Here is a 25,828-nt window from a genome sequence, read left to right as displayed (position 1 = left end):
CAAATTTTGTCAATTTCATATTTTTTCACAAATCGATGCTATTGGTCAGTCCTGTAGGGTATGGTCGGATCAAAGTTTACCATCTGTGATCGTAAAACACAGTAACCTCTCAGCAGGACTACGACCAGGCACCAACAAGTCTGGCCAAATGTCCTATTCTCAACACCTTCATCTAAACCAGGACAGATTCGGATACTCTCCCCTAGACTTCAAAGGAGGTTCTTGGGGGAGGACAGGACTGTTCACCAAAGTGAGAAAAGCCATGTGGCCCCCAGGGACTGAGAGCCTCAAATTCTTCCAAAAGAATGTCTCTTTCTCTTTCCTTAGCCACAAAAGACTGGTTTAAAGTGTATACACATGAATCTCCACATTGTATGCTTGTCTCTATGTTATTCTCCTTCACCTATAACCTCAAAGGCATATGTGCTTAGTGGTATTCTGTGTATATTTACATTCTTGTCCAAACTACAGGTCAATGTAATTGTAACCCCTTCATGTTTCATATCTACGTGTTTCCCTTTTCATGTCTTAGAATATGGTGTATAGCACAGTAATGTATTTTATACCATACTCATTTTATTCTATTCTAAGTCTATTCCTGCTCCAAACTCCCAGGCGATCATAAATGCAAATGAGTTAGTGTGCCGGACAAAGAAACATGTTTTCGCGCCTAAAACTATCTCATCACATTGGATCGCCCACCTTGGAGGGGCGTGACACCGTCTGTGTTAAAACGCCTGAACACGCAGGAAAGCTCGCTCTTTTGTGTATGTTCGTTCGCTTGGGTGCGTTCGCGCTCCTGCGCGTTCGCTCGCTCGTTTCTGTCAACCTCTCGAGACCTGCCTCTCCTCAGAGACAGCTTTCTTCAGGCAGTTTTGCTTCAAACTAAATCAACGGACTCACGGCCCGCTCTGAACGCATCAGGAACCTTTGATACGCATGCCAGCATGTGTCCCGAGAAACAAAGAAGCCAATGCAAGTATCTGAACTATTGCTAATCAGTTGCGAATAAGCTTTGCCCCTTTTAAATAAGGAGATTTGTCCTTGATGGTTCGTGCAGATGTGAATAGCTGATTTAATACTGCCTTTTTCTTTGCTTTATCTATTTCTTTCATTCTCTACTGTTTTATGTTTTTATTAGGGCTGTCAACGTTAACGCGTTAACGCATGCGATTAATTTTTTCAAATTAACGCGTGAAAAATATTTAACGCAATTAACGCAGCATCCGTTTGTTTTGACATTTTTTATCTAGCGTTACATTATGTAATCACGCTCTTATTCGTGTACAGGCTTTTAAACCACTTAAGCGCGATTTTAAACAGTTGCTTTGACGTGTTCAATGAAGATAGACAGCTTCTAAACTGTGGGACGCGGCAAAACGCAACGCGAGGTCCAGTCTGGTGTAAACAGTCATGGGCTGAAGGCTGCGTCAGTGAATCTCTGTCAGACAGCGCATCCATGTTAAGTTCTCTTTCGTGCTTGAATGGATAAAACCATACAAGATTATGTCAGAAAGCCCGTTTTGTCTAGCATTTTCTTAAGCAAGACTTCAAAGTGTAAAATAAAATCTTAAATGAATGCAAAAAGTTGTGAAAATGGGAGTGCGGTGACGGTCAGATCTCCGTACTGAGACAGCTCTTAAAGGGGCCACGTTCTTAAACGTGCTGCTGTGACTCCTGTCACTAATGTTAATCAAAGAACAAAATAAAAGAAGAAATCAATGTGATTTTGTAGCTTTAATGAGAATTCTTCTGCATTTAATTTATAATTTAGCATTAAAGACTGTAAAGTGTTTGAGAACTTCCTTCAATTTCTGTATATTTCATGATAGCTCTCAATTATATTGATGAATGGCTATAATTAATGTTAAAATAATCAATTTAATAGAGACATCAGTTACAGTACTAATATCAAAATCTTTTCTTTCATTCATAAAATGACGCTGTTAAAGAAATATGTTGTTTCTACATCAATTTGAAGATTAAATGTGAAATTATTCAAATGTAAAAGTATATTTTAAAATATTATTGTTATGTGTGATTAATCGTGATTAATCACAGAAAATGTGTGATTAATCCGATTAATTATTTTAATCGATTGACAGCACTAGTTTTTATGTTTGTTTGTTAATGTCTGGTCTTTGTTAGTAGTTGGTTTTAGTTCCCCCGTAGTGTAGATAAATAAACCGCATGTGTATCCACGCTCGAATTGTTTCTGTGTTTATTTATCACATATCAAGGTCACTTAAACTGCTTGATTTTGTTTAAGATTTCTGAAGTGGTACTGTACTACAGTAAGAATATTGTTTTTCCAGGCCAGGGGAATAATATTTCTTAGAGTTAATATACGACCTGCTGATCATTCGCTGGACGAGTACATTTTAGTTTGTCGCTGTTATTAGCTCTGCTGCATCAGGTTAAAGTGTATAAAATAATTAATGGTTAATCACAATTAATTATACGTATGTTACTGTGGTTAAACTCATAGTTTCCCCGAAATACACTACAGTCCCCATGTGGGTCTGTTATTTTTACAAATTATTAACCAATCTAAAGTGTTGAAAATAGCTTGAGAGCAAATCTCTCAACTCCATTGGACACTTCAACTGTCTGAGAAGTCTCGTAACTCCACCTCTTCTTCACTCAGCGGGAGCTTCTCGGCATTACGTCTCCATGATTGAAAGTTTTTTTAGACAATAACGAGTGAAAATGGTTAGGTTAGATACATTTGAGTAGGTCTGTTTTGTTAAAAATCGATAGCTGTAATGCTTCGGTGCAGAAGGAAGCCCGTGAGCCACGAAGGTAAATTTGCGAGCAGATTCGGCTAATTTCCGCCTATTAGACAGCCTAGTCAGCTCATCGTTTTTTGTATTACATCACTTATAGTTCTTAAACCTTTAAAATAGAGTTTAGGAAGATGCATGTAACCACAGTCGTTAGCTTTAGTTAACGATTGAAGCCTTTTCTCTTGTCAAGAGGCTCAACGCGACTGCCGACTTTATTTGCGTGCAGATTAATTTCCGCCTATATTAGACAGCCTGTTTAACGTTTTATTTTGGTATTGCATCACTCATAGCTCTAACGTTTAAAATAGAGTTTAGGAAGATGTATGTAACCACAATCATTAGCTTTTCATTTTTCTTTCAGCTTTCTCTTGTCAAAAGGCTCAACGCGACCGCAGACTTTGATGAACACTGCTAGCAGCAGCGACGTCTGTGTCCGTACCATTCTTATCAATGACAGCGTAATCTCATATCTCCCTGCTCCCAAGTTATAAACCTTGTATCTCCGATTAAACATGGTTTTGGGGAAATGTTGTGTTAATGTTGGTACACAACAGTATATGATAGCAATATAAGGTATAATACCAACTTTAACGATACAATGTTTAATAACTACAAAAATACACCGTTTTTTTAACTTCCTGAAAAATAATGGTTTTGGAGATACGAGGATTCCGCCCGACAGCGACGATATGGAATAAACAATGGTGGGTCCCAATTACTTTTGTCCGTTTCAAGTTATTTCAGAGAAAATTGTGCATTCTTCGTTTTTTGCGGAGGGGTACCAACAAATTTGAGCACGTCTGTAACAGTGTGTAGCCATGTTATTGCTGTTACTGCTGTAGGAATAGGAGAAATGCTGCCTCACCAGTGGTGTTGGTAATTGAGAAGCATGCCCTTCTTAAGGAAATCCAGTTTGGCTTTATCCTCCATTTTTTTGTCTGTGTTGTATTGTTTAAGGCAGACACTCTTGCATTCCTCATTTTTCTTGAAGAAAAACTAGAAGGCAAATAACAAGAAGAAAGCCATCAAAAACAGATGACACATTTCAAAGTGTAAGCTTTTATAATCATCACAAATTATAAACAGAGAGTCAGTGAAAGTGTGTGTGTTGCACCTTATATGGAGACGGTTCAATTCTCTCGCCAAACAGCACCTGACCCAAGTTCTCAGATGGACGCTTCTCAGACTGGTCAGCACAGAAATCAAACCTGAAAGAATATAAGAAAGAGTAAGAAAAAGAAGGTACACAAGACAAAAGGTAAAGCATAAAGAAAGTTTTTAGCTAAGAATTAACCATGTAATTGAACCACACACAAACACAATAAACAAACAGCAATCACAAAATCTCCTTAAAAATCTGTCTAGCCATGTGTCTATGTGCATTTATTGTTTAGTAATGAATCGGCTCCACTGGAGGTGATAGAACAGCTGCTTTAACTGTGATGTTTGTCACTCTTTGTAACACAACAAGGAAACATTTCAAGAGATCATTTTTTCTTAGCAGAACAATGTTTTAAATGCCATGATGTGCTGTCCAGTGTTACTTAGTACTGTCTTTTGTCTCATCTTGAGATTTGAAACAGATCGTAACTGACTGCAAAAATGGCCAGGGAAATTGTTGTATTCACTTTATTCTATATAGTGAGCAAGCACTATAAATAAACTATAAATAAAAACGTTATCATCATTTCTTCACCCTCATGCCATTCAAAACCTGTATATGAGTAGTGACAAAAATTCTGTACATGTGTACTATTGTGTGAGCAAAAATTTAGGGAAAAAAAAGAAGATACAGTTCTCTTATGCTGGTTTATATTATAAATATAAATATCAAGAAATGTCTCAGTGGATTGATGTCCATATAATGAAAGTCAATAGGGTCCAATGTTCTTTGGTTACCATTCTTGTTCAAAATATATTTTGTGTTCCACAAAAGAAAGTAATACACGTTTATGAAAGAGTTTTCATTTATGGTTGCACTATCCCTTTACAAACACAGCAGACTGCGGGAAGCTTCATCACTACTCTCCATTGGCATTTTTCGCCATCCTTTTCACTGCATATTTCTGACACACCCTCACTCTGTTTCACAGCAGTTTCTGCCTGATTTTGTGAAGTCCAAGGCATTAGAAAGTTACTGCCCACAAACCATAACAAGGTTTGCCTATTACTACAACCAGTTAACCCCACAGGTGTGACTCTTGCACACCAGCGTTGTACAATAGAATATCAAAAAGGTTCCAACCGGTTCAGTAATTAATGTCTAGAAATACTCACGCTGTGTATTCATATGGCAAAACAGACTCCACCGAATCCAGTCTGTTCACAAAAAGCTCAATGGTTGACTGTCAAAAAGAGAAGCAAAAAAATGTAATTGTTAAAATGTTAAAACATCCATAGTATATTTATATTTCTGTAATAATCATATCTTTCACTCATGGACATCGTCATGAAAAGGCTGATGTATAGTCATGAAATCTTCCACATGAAATCCAAAAACAGTGGGACACAGATCATGCATTTTACTATTATCTTATTTTAGCTATTAAGACGCAGTCTTAACATACCGGCTAAGATTGCATCTTAACAGCTGTTCTCACACAAATTAGTTTAGGACAAATCAGTATTACTTTTCATATTTCAACTAGCCCAATCTACTTTTTTATATAACTGATTTAAAGAAGTTATGACCAGTCTTGAAGAAAAATATTAGATGACTAACATCTAAGTCTATTCTAAGTAGTTTATGCAACTGGCCCCAGGTGTAAACAGAGCCATTATCTTGTCAGTAAATCTATAGTATAAAGACGCTAGCAGTACGCTAACTTTTTTTGCACGTAGCACTGGTGCTACAGAGGCTTAAAGTTTTGTAGCACATGCCAAACAGTTGTCGCACAAGTATAAAATGGATGTTATATTAGAAAATAGTTTATCCCATAAATAGGCAGGTATGAACGAAGGACATTAATGCTACAGTTGGGTAAATTAGGGCCATATAATTTATTTTTTCCCAAGTTCCTTTTTTCCGTTTTAAGTTCTGTTTTCCATTCTTTTACTATACAATAATTAAATATTTGTCTACATACTACAGTATACCATTATATTATTTACAATGGTAAATTACAGTAAAATTCCTCCTTTTGCAGATGCAATGGTGCTTTCAAAATACATATATTAGTAAATAAGTGTACTCTTATTTTTTTAGTTTAGTTTTTAGTTCATCAATTTACTGCTAGAATACTAAAATTTACTATAGTAAATATTATAATACAATACAGTGTTTTTAATCTGGATGTTCAAGTTTACCAGACTTTTATTTTGATGGGTCATCGAAAAGAGTGTGTGGTTGAGATATATTTTCTCTAACAGTGAAATGCTTATGAAATAAACTCTCAGATCAGCTCTGGAGATGGAGTTAAAGTGTTCATGTCCTCATACAGAGACGCAGACAAATGCACGAGCGTCACACGCGTGTAGTAATGCGTTAAACTGTGCAGCTCATTCACATTCACGCAAAACAAGCAGGTGACATATATAAAAGGCAGCGGCTATTTGCACTAAGTGACAATAGTGACAGATGCTATTTACACTAAGTTTAAATAGCAGTAGGTTCTGTTTACATTAAAGGGTAAATAGCAGCATTTCTTAGCGATATGCTATTTATGCTAACCGAAGATAGCTGTATTTTCTTTGGATTAAGTAGATGCTATTTACTTATAAATAGTGGCAGATAACGTTATTATTTGCACCTCATTATTGTTGTGCATAAAACATTATGCAATTATAATAGAGTGCAATTTATTATATTTATAAAAATTATTAAAATGATAGCACTGAGAGAATTTTTAGTAGCAGCCCTGATAGACAATTACAGGTTTAATACGGCAAGCATGTTTGACAAACCCGTATGTACACGACTACACAGGATCCACCTGAAAGTAATAGTTCACCCCAAAATTTAAATTCTGTCATCATTTACTCACCCACTTGTCAATTTCATAACACAAAAGAAGATATTTTGAAGAGTGTTGTTAACCGAACAGTGATGGCACCCATTGACTTGCATTGGTTTTCTGTTCATACAATATAAGTGAATGGGTGCCGATGCTGTTTGGTTACCAACTTTCTTCAAAATATCGTCTTTTGTGTTCCGCGGAAGAAACTCATGCAGGTTTGAAATGACAAGAGGTTGAGTCAATGATGATTTTCATTTTTGGGTGAACTATCCCTTTATGACAAGAAAATGCAAGGGTGACATTGTGACAATTTGGAAGCAAGATTGTCATTTGTTGAACACGTTTGTAACACTGTATAATCATCACTAATTGGCAGTTGGCACAATTACGTTTCTACGCTTTTATTTGTATATTGTACTAAATATAAATTTAAACTAATTAAATTAAACTACCTTCCATGTTTCACAGGGCTACTAAATTCGTGATTAATGGAGATGTAACTGAAATATCGCTAAAGTATCGTCTGTCACTGGTGTTGTACACCTGCACTTGTTTTAGCTCTATACCATTATATTTTTATTTAGAGAACTAGCGTCGATAATATGACACTGTTCAACTCACTGTAATGATAAATGCGATAACAGTTACCACTTTCTTGTCCGACACACTAATAGCTCATCGAGCTAGCATCATGCAATTCACTTCAAGAATTCACTTAATCTGTGATATTAGATCACAGACGATCTATTATAGATGGTAGTATTTATTTATTTACTTTGCAGTCTGGCACTTCGCTGTCTTTGCCGCTCGCGTCTTTCTCGCAGAAGCTGACCGGGGCCAAACCAGGAAGATAGAAACAAAATGCATCCCGCAGCGATCCACACAGCGAAAACAAAAACAAAACAACACAAACACGGTGGAAAAGGAACATTTTGGTTTGACGGACTACTTAAGGATTCGGTTGAGATATTTACATGCGATAAATATACGGAATGCGTCAAAACTCAGACATTGGTGATTTACGAACAGAAGACCTAACGTTAGCGGAACTGCTGCCTGCGTAGCACCTCTTTTCTTCTGCCTGCGTAGCACCGTCTGAATGGTCTGACTCGCAGACACGTCATCGTTCTCGAAATGCATGATGGGTAGTGAGCAAAAACGAAGCCTGCCCTGCGTTCCAATTCGCATTATTATATTATTCCCTAATAGTGTGTACTGTTTTTGTGTTGGAATAGTAGGTACCTTTGAGTACATGGCAAGAGAGATTGCACACACTGGGGCTGTGTCCGAAATCACCCACTATACCCTCATTCACTATTCCCTACATTAGTTCACTAATATAGTCCAGTTTAAGACTGCGGTCAAGCCAGCCGCGGTTTGAAAATACACGGTCAAGCCAGCCGCCGTTTAGGTTCAGATGCGCGCTTATTGAGTGGTTTACGGTAAATTACAGGAACACCGCTTGTAAAGCTTTATTTAAATGTAGATGATCCGCGTCTCTTGTCAATAACATATTTCTTGTTTTACGTTTAGAATATCTCGTTTTTGTCGTAATTTATGCAGGTTTTTTCTCCGAATGTTTGCATTATGATTGCTGTAACGTTATATTGTGAAACCAATGTCTCTGTCTGTATCTTAAATATGTATTATTTTAATGCCTTCTAGACCTTTGTCCTGCAAATAAAACAGTTAGTTTTAAAACAGTTTATGCAGTTTGCAATTACAGTACCCATGGATTTGAACAGATTTAATTACAGTATGTTTTTTGAAAGCATTTTGTTTGAAAAATATTATTCCAATATAATTGACTATACAAACAGATGGTGGGTTTCTATAGGGGCCATCCCATTCTATATGCACACCATATATGGACTTATTTTACTGTGGCGTTTTGGAGAAATACACATTTTTCCACTTCAAATGCATATATTAGAAAACATGGAATTAGCTTCCACTGTTATGCAGATGATACTCAGCTATATATCTCATCAAGACCAGATGATTCCTTCCAACTATCCAAATTGGCAGAGTGCATCGACGATATAAAGCATTGGATGACTTGTAATTTCCTTCTTTTAAATTCTAATAAAACAGAAATATTACTTATCGGACCAAAGACACGTGAGCAGAATATTTCGGATTATGACCTGCAAGTTGAAGGCTGCACTGTTACTCCAACAAATACAGTTAAAGACCTTGGCGTTATATTAGACAGCAACCTGTCATTTAAAAATCACATCTCAAATGTCACAAAAACAGCCTTCTTCCACCTTAGAAATGTTGCCAAACTGCGAAATATTTTATGTGTGGCTGACGCAGAGAAGCTTATTCATGCATTTGTGACCTCAAGACTTGACTACTGTAATGCACTGCTTAGTGGTTGTCCTGCAGCATCAATAAACAAACTACAGTTAGTTCAGAATGCAGCTGCCAGAGTTCTAACCAGGTCCAGAAAATACGATCACATAACCCCAATGTTATCAACCCTTCACTGGTTACCCATTAAGTATCGTATTGACTTTAAAGTTCTTTTAATTACTTATAAAGCCTTAAACGGTTTAGCCCCTACCTACATAACAGAGCTTCTACCACACTACAACCCATCACGCTCTCTAAGATCTCAAAACTCCAGACTTTTGATAACACCTAGAATAACTAAATCCACCAAAGGGGGTAGAGCTTTCTCATACGTAGCACCTAAACTCTGGAATAGCCTCCCCGATACTATTCGAGGGTCAGACACACTCTCCCAATTTAAATCTAGATTAAAGACACATCTTTTCAGCCAAGCATTCACTAATACATAGCTAATGAACAGCAGCTACGCTAATTATTCTCTTTCTGTTTCTGCCCTCGCCTCGGGATGCCCATCCCGAGGTAGGGAGAGATTCCGCCAGGCCCAGATGAACGTCATATGCCCATCCACAACTAGAGATTACGCCAGCTACATCGGAAAATCCCGTGCCATCCTCCTGCGAGAGCCTGCGGACTGACTGACCATCCAGCTCCATCCAAGGCAATTCCATCACCACCCAAGAAAAAGGCGACCATCTGGCCGGCCCAGCTCAGACAATTCCATCCCCAGCCGAGAGCAAAGACGGACTACCTGTCACATAAATGCTAAATTTACAATACTTGGTATTTAATGCTAAACTTACATCACACGACAGCAGTTTGAAGTTATGGCTGCACTCAGTGACTTTGATTGGAGGTAGCTGGGTGGGTGTTGTGGGGAGTGGGGGGGCTTGTTGGTTGTGGTTCGGGGCGTTTCATTTGTTGGGACTGTGTGGATCTGGTCTGGTTGGTCTTGTTTTGTGGTCGATGTCGGACAACAGAGGAATAAAGTTAATTATGCCATTACTACTTTTCCCTGGTTGTTCCTCTGTTGTCTGTTGTTGATCGCGGAATGAGACCGGGTTGGACCTGCACGGTTTCGGCGGGTGGGGCTTCCTGGGTCGCGGCTCGTGGGCTCTCCCTGTTCTTCGTGGACGTTGCTCGGTGGCTTTGGTCGGGGTCACTGAGTGCAGCCATGACACGTCAGAGGAGATCTGGCCCTCCCGGCTGAGCCTGGTTTCTCCCGAGGTTTTTTTTTCTCCATTATTCAGCATTGGAGTTTGGGTTCCTCGCCACAGCAGAGCAGTGCAGTGTTGGCTTGCTCACCGGGAGACTGCATTTATTTATTTATTTATTCATTTATTTATTAGATATTATTTATTATAATGATCTTGCTTGGTCTATAAACACCATGCACTGTGCTGTGTTTTACCTTTCTGTGTTTTTCTTATTTGCTCCTGTAAAGCTGCTTTGGAACAATGCACATTGTGAAAAGCGCTATATAAATAAAATTGAATTGAATATAGCAACATTATTTCTAATAAGTAGAAAAAACTGATGGTGGGTTTCTATAGGGGCCATCCCACACTAATGCACACCATATATGGACTTATTTTACTGTAGCATTTGGAGAAATACACATTTTTCAACTTTGAAAGCCTATAGAAACATTATTTCTAATAAGTAGAAAAAACTGATGGTGTGTTTCTATAGGGGCCATCCCACACTATATGCACACCATATATTGACTTATTTTACTGTGGCGTTTTGGAGAAATACANAATTTTTCCACTTCAAATGCCTATAGAAACTTTATTTCTAATAAGTATAAAAAACTGAGGGTGGGTTTCTATAGGGGCTATCCCACTCTATATGCTCAACATATATGGACTTATTTTACTGTGGCGTTTTGGAGAAATACACATTTTTTCACTTCAAATGCCTATAGAAACATTATTTCTAATAAGTAGAAAAAACTGATGGTGGGTTTCTATAGGGGCCATCCCACACTATATGCACACCATATATGGATTTATTTTACAGTAGCGTTTTGGAGAAATACACATTTTTCCAATTAAAATGCCTATAGAAACATTATTTCTAATAAGTAGAAAAAACTGATGGTTGGTTTCTATAGGGGCCATCCCACACTATATGCACACCATACATGGACTTAATTTACTGTAGCGTTTTGGAGAAATACACATTTCTCCACTTCAAATGCCTATAGAAACATTATTTCTAATAAGTAGAAAAAACTGATGATGGATTTCTGTAGGGGCCATCCCACACTATATGCACACCATATATGGACTTATTTTACTGTAGCGTTTTGGAGAAATACACATTTTTCAAATTCAAATGCCTATAGAAACATTATTTCTAATAAGTAGAAAAAACTGATGGTCGGTTTCTGTAGGGGCCATCCCACAGTATATGCACACCATATATGGAATTATTTTACTATAGCGTTTTGGAGAAATACACATTTCCAGCATTTGAAGTGGAGAAATGTGTATTTCTGGTACTTCTGTTGCACTGGTAATGCAACAGATTTATTTTTGATTAGTGGTAATTCAACATGCTTTTTTGCTTCAAAGACTAATGGCATTGAAATACTTCCATACATAACATTCTTTCATTTGAACGAATTAAACATAAATGCAATTACAATTCTTGGCCGCTAGATGGCAAGAATTGCCAAGAAATGGCAACTGTAGCCCTACTGAGACTTCTAGCAACGCGAGACTTGAAAGTTTGCACGATCCTCCGTCCGCTCATGCGCATAATGACGTAGTACAAAACGCGCATGCGCAAATGATAATTATGTTTTGCGACGATTTACGACACTGCACGATCTGTTCCACGCTTGCGTACCTTTGTACCGCGACTTTCACTGTCCACCTCTGTGTCAGTACACGATCCGGGATGCCTGCACGATCCGTTCTGCGCATGCGCGTAATTACGTAGTAGAAAACGTCACGGTTTCCCTACACTATTGGTATCACGCATGCGATGAAACACTTGACAGCCAGACGGCACAACTGGCGGCATGTTTTTGTAGGCTACATTGTGTTTTTCATTTAACAGTACACGGCGGGTCTATTTTTATGTTTTTAAATGTAGTTTCCAAAATAATAAAGGAGTTGTTACATGAACATACACGATTTTGGTTTACATGTGGAATAAAGTCTGAGTCTTGAGTGTCAGGAGTAGCGGAAGGAAGAACCCAAATGCAGGCAGCCAGAGGTGAAGGGGTTAACACAAAGACTTTAATAAAACCAAACAAAACACCCACGATGGGGGAAAAACAGGCACGAGAACAATACAAGAATTCAAACGAAACACTTTCCTCGATGGGTCAAAACGAAAAACAAGAACAGCAAAACTAAACTAAAAAACACGACCAAACGTCTTACAATAAAACACAGCAGGGTAAACCATAAAACTCACAGTCCATTGACAAGGCACGGGACAGGAACATTACAAACACAACAAAAGAGCACAGGACAATGAAACATGAGGGCATTTATAGGGGAACAAACAAAGGAAGATAACAAGGGGCAGGTGAGAAACATAAGACATGGCAGGGAAGCAATAAGGGAAACGAGAGGGGCGGGGCCAATGACAAGACACGAGAAGGCACATGGAATGTCAAAAAGGTAAACACCCCATAGCTTCTCACACTAAACATAAGGGCTCTGTCCCGATCCTGCCACACGACTAGAAAATCTTGAACAAGAAGGCAGGACCGTGACACTTGAGAGTCTGTCACTGCAAACCTTCAGTTTCCTCCATACTCCCCTTTGCGATTCATTGCTGTATGTCATTAGGCCTACTTAACTTGCCGTGTTTCGATCTGAGGTCAGTATTGTCAAAGACGGTTTGTGTCGTGTTTTTATTAAAAGCTGCTAATATTAGTTAACTTTAAATCAAGTAATTTTGTATTAGTATGGGTCTATATAGGCTAATATATCTATCTATTTAATCTAAATGAGGAAAATAATCCCTTCAATGGTGTTTACAGAAGACAATAAGGAACATAATATGCATTTCTGCCTAGACTATCTGCACTTACATGAAGAAATAACCGGGGAAACGTTACAGAGTATTTCAAACTGACAATGGAAATGAACTGAAAGAATGCATAGTGTGCAGAAGTGACATGAGACCAGAGGTGAACAGTAGTGAAAGTCGCGGTACAACTTGCTGTTTATTCGACTCAAATTTTCATCAACAGTAATGGACAAATAAAATATATACATTATGTTTAGTTACTTAAGTAAATGTTTATTTACATTACTTATATGTATCTATGCAAGTAGTGAGCAATGCTTTGTACCACATATTAACAGATGTAAACTACTGTGATGTGTATTTCATGTTGTGATGTGCTCATTTGCAATACTTTATCGAGAAAATGACAGGTCACATGTTACACAGACATTAAAAGGCGTCTGGTTTTAATATATGTAACGTTAAGTCTACTTCGAAGACGCGTGTGTGCGTGGAACGCACCTTTAAGCTAGACATATTAAAACACTGCATTTTCACAGCAAAATCACAAATATACTTTACTATGTAGCATCTTACAGTTTAACTTTACGCTACAGCACTTTAACAAATGCGACTGCAATGCAAAGAAACGCGTTGTTGGCTAGTAATAGTCACTTTTGAAATCACCTGCCTCGCAGTTCTCCGCTATGCTCCTGTATGAACTTATTCTGTCCCGTGGGCTCATGGGATAGAGAAGTATCCCAAGTATCTGTCGCTGGGTGCTTCAGAATGTGGGCGTAACCAGTAAGCCATCCGCAAATTTCTCACCTACTCTTTTATGAATACTGAGGATTCGGACATACTACTCTGTTTTCTCATACTATATAGTAGGTAAGTAGGCATATTCGGACGCAACAGTAGTATACGCACGTCCAAATCTCGTGAGAAATAATGCACCAGCCGGGAAATTCTTGCCTACTGTTTTATGAAGACCGAGGTTTCGGACATACTATTCGTTCGCCTACTGCTTTACGCCTACTATATAGTATGGCAGTATGCGATTTCGGACTCAGCCATAGTGTGCACACAGAAGTGACATGAGACCAGAGTGTTGGTACACGATCCGGGATGCCTGCTAGTGATGGGTCGTTCTTGAACAAATCTTTAATGAGACTCGGGAAGAACGAGTCGTCTCGCGGAGTGATTCGTCCAGTCGCGCATGCACATTGCGCAACATTCTATGGGTCCTGTGACAAAAGAAAGAACAACTCGAACCCGAAGACTCGAGAGGTGAACTAATCAATTCTCTTTCCGGCTCAGACGGCATTGGTAAAGCGTAGGGGGCTGTCACGTGATGAACGAACGACTCGAACCCGAAGACTCGAGAGGTGAACTAATCAATTCTCTTTCCAGCTCAGATGGCATTGGTAAAGCGTAGGGGGGGCTGTCACATGATGAACGAACGACTCGAACCCGAAGACTCGAGAGGTGAACTAATCAATTCTCTTTCCGGCTCAGACGGCATAGGTAAAGCGTAGGGGGCTGTCACGTGATGAATGAACGACTCGAACCCGAAGACTCGAGAGGTGAACTAATCAATTCTCTTTCCAGCTCAGATGGCATTGGTAAAGCGTAGGGGGGGCTGTCACATGATGAACGAACGACTCGAACCCGAAGACTCGAGAGGTGAACTAATCAATTCTCTTTCCGGCTCAGAAGGCATCGGTAAAGCGTAGGGGGCTGTCACTTGATGAATGAACGACTCGAGCCCGAAGACTCGAGAGGTGAATTAATCAATTCTCTTTCCGGCTCTGACAGCATTGGTTTAGCTTTCGAAGCTGTCACGTCGTGAATGAACGAGTCAAACCCGAGGACTTGTCAGATAAGTGGTGTGGTGAGCTAATCATAGACTAAAGACCCAGGTAAACAATTAATTAATCTTTCCTGTTTCTTATAGCATTATAGTTTTGTATTGTTTGTAATGTGATCAACGTTTGCATAAGTAGTAGATGTGTTAGGAAAGTAACGTAACATTTTAATTATATTTTTCTAAAATGAAAGAAATGAACGATATGACTCGAAAAAAGATTCGTTCATTTTGCTGAACGAGACTCAAAGGTCCGAGTCAGTAAAATGATCCGAACTTCCCATCACTAATGCCTGCACGATCCGTCCGCGCAAGCGCATAATGATGTAGTAGAATGCGCAAATGATAATTCTGTTTTGCGATGATTTACGACACTGCACGATCTGTTCCACGCTTGCACACCAACACATGTGTAACTACCTCCACATTTAAATGCAGTATTGAGGCCAAATCACAGAGGTCACTTGAATCTTGTTTGACTGTTACAGGGACAGATGAGCACACTTAAAATCACGAAGGTGGCGACGGTGGTCCGCTGCGATATGGCAGTAGGATGTGGGGTTCAACGCCTGTAGATACAGGATCATTTGTTACAACAATAAATTGAAATAAAGCTTTGATTTGGCAACACAAACATAAACATAAACAAAACTTAACCAATGTCCGGGCCCGGTCCTCTCTCGTCGGCAGTCCTGTCGCTCGTCCTCTTATGCTCCCGATCTCCTCCGTGAGGCATGCGGGACCGGTGCGCGTACAGCTGATACTCATTATCACTCACGCCACCGGCCCCGCCTTCCTGCCCCACGGCTCTCGTCCCGCCTTCCTTGCTACATTGACTTTTCTTGTATTCTAAATATATTGATGAGTTTTCTTGTATAGGGAATACATTTAAGGGTAGTTGTAGAGTTCATGTACTTCTCTGATCTTAGCAAGGGCTATGGGCCTTATGTATGAGTTTGAGCACTTGAACACCTGCGTACACACCAAATATCTTATCACAATATAGACAAGAACTGCACGTACACCACACACACTTTTGCAGAGAAGTTTAATTAAGAACGCTGGATTGCTTATTCTTACGCTTAACAATGAGCTCATTTTTAATAAAACCGGACTTATTTTACTGTAGCGTTTTGGAGAAATACACATTTTTCAAATTCAAATGCCTATAGAAACATTATTTCTAATAAGTAGAAAAAACTGATGGTCGGTTTCTGTAGGGGCCATCCCACAGTATATGCACACCATATATGGAATTATTTTACTATAGCGTTTTGGAGAAATACACATTTCCAGCATTTGAAGTGGAGAAATGTGTATTTCTGGTACTTCTGTTGCACTGGTAATGCAACAGATTTATTTTTGATTAGTGGTAATTCAACATGCTTTTTTGCTTCAAAGACTAATGGCATTGAAATACTTCCATACATAACATTCTTTCATTTGAACGAATTAAACATAAATGCAATTACAATTCTTGGCCGCTAGATGGCAAGAATTGCCAAGAAATGGCAACTGTAGCCCTACTGAGACTTCTAGCAACGCGAGACTTGAAAGTTTGCACGATCCTCCGTCCGCTCATGCGCATAATGACGTAGTACAAAACGCGCATGCGCAAATGATAATTATGTTTTGCGACGATTTACGACACTGCACGATCTGTTCCACGCTTGCGTACCTTTGTACCGCGACTTTCACTGTCCACCTCTGTGTCAGTACACGATCCGGGATGCCTGCACGATCCGTTCTGCGCATGCGCGTAATTACGTAGTAGAAAACGTCACGGTTTCCCTACACTATTGGTATCACGCATGCGATGAAACACTTGACAGCCAGACGGCACAACTGGCGGCATGTTTTTGTAGGCTACATTGTGTTTTTCATTTAACAGTACACGGCGGGTCTATTTTTATGTTTTTAAATGTAGTTTCCAAAATAATAAAGGAGTTGTTACATGAACATACACGATTTTGGTTTACATGTGGAATAAAGTCTGAGTCTTGAGTGTCAGGAGTAGCGGAAGGAAGAACCCAAATGCAGGCAGCCAGAGGTGAAGGGGTTAACACAAAGACTTTAATAAAACCAAACAAAACACCCACGATGGGGGAAAAACAGGCACGAGAACAATACAAGAATTCAAACGAAACACTTTCCTCGATGGGTCAAAACGAAAAACAAGAACAGCAAAACTAAACTAAAAAACACGACCAAACGTCTTACAATAAAACACAGCAGGGTAAACCATAAAACTCACAGTCCATTGACAAGGCACGGGACAGGAACATTACAAACACAACAAAAGAGCACAGGACAATGAAACATGAGGGCATTTATAGGGGAACAAACAAAGGAAGATAACAAGGGGCAGGTGAGAAACATAAGACATGGCAGGGAAGCAATAAGGGAAACGAGAGGGGCGGGGCCAATGACAAGACACGAGAAGGCACATGGAATGTCAAAAAGGTAAACACCCCATAGCTTCTCACACTAAACATAAGGGCTCTGTCCCGATCCTGCCACACGACTAGAAAATCTTGAACAAGAAGGCAGGACCGTGACACTTGAGAGTCTGTCACTGCAAACCTTCAGTTTCCTCCATACTCCCCTTTGCGATTCATTGCTGTATGTCATTAGGCCTACTTAACTTGCCGTGTTTCGATCTGAGGTCAGTATTGTCAAAGACGGTTTGTGTCGTATTTTTATTAAAAGCTGCTAATATTAGTTAACTTTAAATAAAGTAATTTTGTATTAGTATGGGTCTATATAGGCTAATATATCTATATATTTAATCTAAATGAGGAAAATAATCCCTTCAATGGTGTTTACAGAAGACAATAAGGAACATAATATGCATTTCTGCCTAGACTATCTGCACTTACATGAAGAAATAACCGGGGAAACGTTACAGAGTATTTCAAACTGACAATGGAAATGAACTGAAAGAATGCATAGTGTGCAGAAGTGACATGAGACCAGAGGTGAACAGTAGTGAAAGTCGCGGTACAACTTGCTGTTTATTCGACTCAAATTTTCATCAACAGTAATGGACAAATAAAATATATACATTATGTTTAGTTACTTAAGTAAATGTTTATTTACATTACTTATATGTATCTATGCAAGTAGTGAGCAATGCTTTGTACCACATATTAACAGATGTAAACTACTGTGATGTGTATTTCATGTTGTGATGTGCTCATTTGCAATACTTTATCGAGAAAATGACAGGTCACATGTTACACAGACATTAAAAGGCGTCTGGTTTTAATATATGTAACGTTAAGTCTACTTCGAAGACGCGTGTGTGCGTGGAACGCACCTTTAAGCTAGACATATTAAAACACTGCATTTTCACAGCAAAATCACAAATATACTTTACTATGTAGCATCTTACAGTTTAACTTTACGCTACAGCACTTTAACAAATGCGACTGCAATGCAAAGAAACGCGTTGTTGGCTAGTAATAGTCACTTTTGAAATCACCTGCCTCGCAGTTCTCCGCTATGCTCCTGTATGAACTTATTCTGTCCCGTGGGCTCATGGGATAGAGAAGTATCCCAAGTATCTGTCGCTGGGTGCTTCAGAATGTGGGCGTAACCAGTAAGCCATCCGCAAATTTCTCACCTACTCTTTTATGAATACTGAGGATTCGGACATACTACTCTGTTTTCTCATACTATATAGTAGGTAAGTAGGCATATTCGGACGCAACAGTAGTATACGCACGTCCAAATCTCGTGAGAAATAATGCACCAGCCGGGAAATTCTTGCCTACTGTTTTATGAAGACCGAGGTTTCGGACATACTATTCGTTCGCCTACTGCTTTACGCCTACTATATAGTATGGCAGTATGCGATTTCGGACTCAGCCATAGTGTGCACACAGAAGTGACATGAGACCAGAGTGTTGGTACACGATCCGGGATGCCTGCTAGTGATGGGTCGTTCTTGAACAAATCTTTAATGAGACTCGGGAAGAACGAGTCGTCTCGCGGAGTGATTCGTCCAGTCGCGCATGCACATTGCGCAACATTCTATGGGTCCTGTGACAAAAGAAAGAACAACTCGAACCCGAAGACTCGAGAGGTGAACTAATCAATTCTCTTTCCGGCTCAGACGGCATTGGTAAAGCGTAAGGGGCTGTCACGTGATGAACGAACGACTCGAACCCGAAGACTCGAGAGGTGAACTAATCAATTCTCTTTCCGGCTCAGACGGCATTGGTAAAGCGTAGGGGGGGCTGTCACATGATGAACGAACGACTCGAACCCGAAGACTCGAGAGGTGAACTAATCAATTCTCTTTCCGGCTCAGACGGCATAGGTAAAGCGTAGGGGGCTGTCACGTGATGAATGAACGACTCGAACCCGAAGACTCGAGAGGTGAACTAATCAATTCTCTTTCCAGCTCAGATGGCATTGGTAAAGCGTAGGGGGGGCTGTCACATGATGAACGAACGACTCGAACCCGAAGACTCGAGAGGTGAACTAATCAATTCTCTTTCCGGCTCAGAAGGCATCGGTAAAGCGTAGGGGGCTGTCACTTGATGAATGAACGACTCGAGCCCGAAGACTCGAGAGGTGAATTAATCAATTCTCTTTCCGGCTCTGACAGCATTGGTTTAGCTTTCGAAGCTGTCACGTCGTGAATGAACGAGTCAAACCCGAGGACTTGTCAGATAAGTGGTGTGGTGAGCTAATCATAGACTAAAGACCCAGGTAAACAATTAATTAATCTTTCCTGTTTCTTATAGCATTATAGTTTTGTATTGTTTGTAATGTGATCAACGTTTGCATAAGTAGTAGATGTGTTAGGAAAGTAACGTAACATTTTAATTATATTTTTCTAAAATGAAAGAAATGAACGATATGACTCGAAAAAAGATTCGTTCATTTTGCTGAACGAGACTCAAAGGTCCGAGTCAGTAAAATGATCCGAACTTCCCATCACTAATGCCTGCACGATCCGTCCGCGCAAGCGCATAATGATGTAGTAGAATGCGCAAATGATAATTCTGTTTTGCGATGATTTACGACACTGCACGATCTGTTCCACGCTTGCACACCAACACATGTGTAACTACCTCCACATTTAAATGCAGTATTGAGGCCAAATCACAGAGGTCACTTGAATCTTGTTTGACTGTTACAGGGACAGATGAGCACACTTAAAATCACGAAGGTGGCGACGGTGGTCCGCTGCGATATGGCAGTAGGATGTGGGGTTCAACGCCTGTAGATACAGGATCATTTGTTACAACAATAAATTGAAATAAAGCTTTGATTTGGCAACACAAACATAAACATAAACAAAACTTAACCAATGTCCGGGCCCGGTCCTCTCTCGTCGGCAGTCCTGTCGCTCGTCCTCTTATGCTCCCGATCTCCTCCGTGAGGCATGCGGGACCGGTGCGCGTACAGCTGATACTCATTATCACTCACGCCACCGGCCCCGCCTTCCTGCCCCACGGCTCTCGTCCCGCCTTCCTTGCTACATTGACTTTTCTTGTATTCTAAATATATTGATGAGTTTTCTTGTATAGGGAATACATTTAAGGGTAGTTGTAGAGTTCATGTACTTCTCTGATCTTAGCAAGGGCTATGGGCCTTATGTATGAGTTTGAGCACTTGAACACCTGCGTACACACCAAATATCTTATCACAATATAGACAAGAACTGCACGTACACCACACACACTTTTGCAGAGAAGTTTAATTAAGAACGCTGGATTGCTTATTCTTACGCTTAACAATGAGCTCATTTTTAATAAAACCACACACTTTTGTAGAGGAGTTTAACTTATCGCATACAGCCAAGGATGCTGGGGTGCTCATTATCACTAAACCATGAGTTCATTTTTTAAAACCAATGTTAAATCATGTATCGTCCGAAAGCCCCCGGAAAGGTGTCAAGATAAAGAGCACATGAAATACGTATGTGTTGATTGAAAGGCACTCCCTACGATTAAATCCTAATATGGTAGGCCGGAAATATAACTGTAACGTGAAATGTAACTGTAGCGCGTGATAAGGGGATGGACTAATAAAAATAAGTGATGTCATGTAAAACCTGGTTGGTAGAAGATGATGTCAGGTAAAACATGATTGGTTTGAACTGTGATAAAAGCTTGAAAACAATGTATAAAAGATGGAGTCAGACATGTATTCATTGGACATCATTGGACATCATCAGATGAACTCTGTATGTCTCTCTGTGATTGCTCGAGCAAATAAAGATTGAAAACTCTTGAAACCTGGCTCTCTGGTCTTCGTGAATTCTTTCTACATTGGCTGATCGACTTTTCGCCACGACATGTGTGCGAAAAGTGTGACATGTGATCCAGGTTAGGGGGCAGGAGGATGACGATCATGACGGGTAAGCCAGACAAGCTGACCGCACAAAAAAGGGCCCTAAAAACAGGTGAGAATAATTGCTTTATAGTATGTTTTGTGCGGTCTGCTAAAGGTAAACCCTGAATGTCGTTGGTCCTCGTAGGCCTCTCCTAAATTGAACAATATTAATGTTAAAAAATTGCACTAGTTTGCTAAAAAGTTAGAAGATCCAGGTCTCAAGGGAAATTGTGTGTGTGTATGAGAAATAAATTGTGTTTAACGCGTCCTACCATGGGATAGAAGATACCAAGAGGGTATTGTGGGAATATTTTTCAGATAAAAGTATGATTTAAATATCAATATAATCAATAAGTGTTTTCTTTCATTAAATCATTAAGCTGTGTGATTTTGTCATGTGCTTGCTATCTTACTCAGTAAAATAGTTACTGTGGCAAATGGGGGTTGGAGCCATAAATTATCTAGATCAACACACACACACACACACAGAGTCTAATAGAAAAGAAATAATATGAATCAATCCACTGCATATGTTTTAAGTATAATCATGAGTTGTGATGTGTTTTAATGAATCATAGGATTAAGAAACAACGCTACATAATTAAAAGATTAGATGATTAAGTGTTTTCTTTTTACTAAAAGAATGTTAAGAATGTTGGTATGTTGTCCGGCCACAGGGAACTGTTTCTAGGAGACCACTCCCCAAAAGAAACTGTCCCTGGAGAACATTCCTCAGGACTGGCGATGACCACAGGATATACGTTTTGAAATGTTATTTTACAGGAACTAAGAAAAAGGACTTCACGGTGATTGGTGGAAACGGAGCAGCACTCCTTAAAAGGCAGAGGAGGAGTCAGAAGATACGAGCGACGTCACATACTTATAAATATGGGTGTTTTTGAATAATTTGGGTTGTTGTTGGCTTGTGGTGGAGTGAGGAGATTGTCTACAACCCAAAGCTTTGTTACCTTTTTACATCTGATAATAAAACTTCTTTAATTTTGGAGAAGTCTCTTGTCAAATTTTTGACATGCAGGACTGCCTTTAAAGTCCAACAGAAAATCTCGCTATTAACACTTAACTACGACTTTTCCTCAATAAAGGCGTCTTATTTGTGGCTCTATAATAGTTGTAGGTAGTTGTTAGGTTAGTATGGAGATAAAAGACAGCAGAATATGCTTAAAGTCAATAACGCCAATACAATAATAGCATGTAATAAAATAGTAACGTATGAATTGGTTACGTTTTTATTGTTAATAAGATCAGATTAAAGTCAAATAATAAAAAAAACATATATAAACAACAATTCAGAAAACCATATTGGGGAAAACAACTTGTTTTAATCAAATAAAAGGGGAAGCAAAATCTCTTCAGGAGGGGAGGAATAGCCAAAACAACAAACAAAAGAACCTCTACCTATTTAGGGAAGAATTGCCTAAACTAAACAGTAAATAAAACAACAGAAACATACACTAACTCCCTGGCTAAACCAAAAACAGGAGAAAACAGTTACATACAAAAGAAACATGGCACCCACCACCCTACAGCTTCCAGTTCATAAACATACGAGTTACAAGAGCAGACAAGTTGGCATTTTAGTCATGAGACTACAGCAGATGGATTTTTTAACAATTAGGCACAGGACAGAGGATTTTTAACCATACAGCAGAGGATTTTTAACCATACAGCAGAGGATTTTTAACCATACAGCAGAGGATTTTTAACCATACAGCAGAGGATTTTTAACCATACAGCAGAGGATTTTTAACCATACAGCAGAGGATTTTTAACCATACAGCAGAGTATATTCACAAGCACCACATTGCTTGTGAGACAAGCTTCTCAACTCTGCTTTCTCCTCAGCTCTTTTATGCAGGCAGCCTTCAGCAAGGTAATTTGGAACAGCTGTGTGCAATCAGCAACCTGCGCAAAGAAGTAGGAGGAGCAAAAGTACACAGAAAGGAAAACCAGTACAAACATAATGCTAAGAAATATCAACATACAAAACACAATTTGACAACAAATAAAAAGTATAAATAAAGTTAAAGATAATACGTCCAGGGGACGTAACACACCCACCCACAAGTTACAAACACTATCCAGTTGTTTGGAAACTTAGGTACTGTAGTTATTTACAGCAACACAAAACACATTATTGATCCACATTATGAACTCTAGACAGAGCATTTGCCACTACATTGTCTGTGCCCTTTTTATGTCTGATGTCAAGATTGTATTCTTGTACAATTAAGGACCATCGCATAAGACGTTGGTTTGAGTTACACATTCTCGATAAGAAAACCAGGGGATTGTGATCAGTATAAACCACCACTGGGTTACAGCTACCTCCAAGGTAAACCTCAAAATGTTGTTAAGCCAATAGTAAAGCTAAGGCCTCCTTCTCGATGGTACTATACCTTCTCTGGCATTTGGGGAACTTTTTTTAGAAAAGTAACAGACAGGATGTTCCACACCTCTAACATCATCCTGGAGCAGCACAGCTCCAGCACCAGTAGCACTTGCATCTACCTGTAAATTGAAAGGCAGAGCAGTTTGAAAGTTTGGAGCCAAAAGAACAGGGGCATTACACAAAAGGTCTTTTGCTGCATTAAACGCATAAGCACAATCAGGAGACCACAGGAACTTTCTTGTTGTACTGAGAAGATCTGTCAAAGGAACAACAACATCAGCAAAGTTTGTACAAAAACCTCTGTAATAGCCTGCCATTCCCAGAAATCGGCGTAACTCTCGCTTATTTGTAGGACTAGGAAAATCAAGGATGGCCACTACCTTCTCTTCAATGGGTTTTACCTGTCCATGGCCTACTTTCTTGCCAAGATAAGTTACAACTGCTTTAGCAAACTCACATTTTGCTTAGTTTAGAGTCAAAGAAGCGTCAGCAAGATGACTGAAGACTTGCTCAAGGTTACTCAGATGTTCTTCCCAGCTATGCGAACAGGTTACAACATAATCTATGTAGGCTTCAGAGTTGGAAATTCCTGACAACACTTTTTGCATTAAACGTTGAAAGGTGGCAGGAGCATTTCGCATTCCAAAAGCCATCACAGTGTATTGAAGAAAATTGTTAGGTGTAGCAAAGGCGGAGATTTCAGAGGCCCGAGGAGTTAATGGCACCTGCCAATATCCTTTAAGAAGGTCTAACTTTGTGACATAACGTGCTGAACCAACTCTATACACACAATCCTCCATCCTAGGCAAAGGAAAGGAGTCTGGTTTGGTGACATTATTCACTTTACGATAGTCGGTACAAAAATGGAACGATGCGTCAGGGAACTAACAAACAGGGAGAGCTCCATGGACTCTGGCTAGGTCTAGCCAATCCATGCTGTAAAAGATACTCAACCTCAGTTTTCATCACCTCCTGCTTTTGAGTATTTACACGATAGGGATGTTGTTTAACTCGAGGAGAGTTATCAACATCTATGTCATCGGTAAGCACAGTAGTTTGGCTGGGAACATCAGAGAACAGGGTAGGATATTGTTTTATCAACTTTATCACAGCTATACATTGAAACTCTGGCAAATATGCCAGGTGAGATTCCAAGAAACTCAACACAGCAGAGTTTTTAAGACGGACACAGGACATTCGGTCTTCACTAAGAACTAATTAATCCTCTCGAGGTGAATAAACAGCAGTTAACACATCGGTAGGTACAGTAAGAACATCAGCAGTAAGAGAAGTTGTAGCCTCGTCTTCTACAATATAAGACTTCAACATATTTACATGGCACACTCTACTTTTCTTCTTACGATCTGGAGTTAACACTACATAATCTGTCTCACTTAGCTTCTCCTTCACAGTGTAAGGGCCAGAGAATTTAGCTTGTAAGGGAGAGCCAGAAACAGGAAGTAAAACAAGCACTAAGTCACCAGGGTTAAAACTGCGTTTCACACTTTTTCTATCATATCGGGACTTCATTTTGGACTGAGTAGACACAAGGTGAGCCTTAGCAATATCACAAGCCTTATGGAGCCTCTCACGAAAGTTACTCACATATTCAAGGACAGTCATCGTAGTTGTGGTCTCAGACCTTAACTGTTCACTTAACAATTTCAGCGGTCCACGAACTGTGTGACCAAACACTAGTTCTGCAGGACTGAATCACAATGATTCTTGAACGGTCTCTCTTATAGCAAACATCAACAGGGGAAAACCGTCCACCCAGTCTTTACCGGTACTAACACAATACGCACGAAGGATTGACTTTAGGGTTTGATGAAACCGTTCCAGAGCACCTTGTGATTCTGGATGGTATGCACTAGACATTTGGTGGCCAACTCCCAATTGTCTCAATATTTGAGCAAACATCTTTGAAGTGAAGTTAGAACCTCGGTCACTCTGAATGACCTTGGGTAACCCAAACGTGGAACAGAACTTTATCACCTCCTTTACTACAACGCTGGTTTTAAGGGAGCGCAATGGAATTGCGTCTGGAAATCTAGTGGCAGTACACATTAACGTCAAGATATACTGATGTCCAGATTTTGATTTAGGTAAGGGTCCAACACAATCAATT

The 25,828-nt window shown here is 39.6% G+C and overlaps 1 protein-coding gene across 1 annotated transcript in view; it reads right to left on the bottom strand.

The window, feature by feature from the left end:
- The window catches only part of LOC130549811 (transmembrane 9 superfamily member 2-like), a 53,912-nt gene extending 46,070 nt beyond the window's left edge, over positions 1-7,842 (bottom strand). Inside the window, exons 1-4 of the mRNA XM_057327150.1 lie at positions 7,518-7,842; positions 5,064-5,131; positions 3,901-3,994; positions 3,652-3,782 (exon numbers count right to left, since the gene is read on the bottom strand). Coding sequence (XP_057183133.1) covers positions 3,652-3,782; positions 3,901-3,994; positions 5,064-5,131; positions 7,518-7,673 — 449 coding nt within the window. The 5' untranslated portion in view covers positions 7,674-7,842. The remainder of the gene's footprint in view (positions 1-3,651; positions 3,783-3,900; positions 3,995-5,063; positions 5,132-7,517) is intronic.
- Positions 7,843-25,828: the final 17,986 nt, after the last annotated feature.

The sequence above is a fragment of the Triplophysa rosa genome, unplaced genomic scaffold (genome assembly GCF_024868665.1).
Source record: "Triplophysa rosa unplaced genomic scaffold, Trosa_1v2 scaffold179_ERROPOS641539, whole genome shotgun sequence".
In the NCBI taxonomy this organism is placed as follows: Eukaryota; Metazoa; Chordata; class Actinopteri; order Cypriniformes; family Nemacheilidae; genus Triplophysa; species Triplophysa rosa.
Note: the sequence above shows the minus strand (reverse complement) of the source record. Positions and strands in the feature narration are given on the sequence as shown.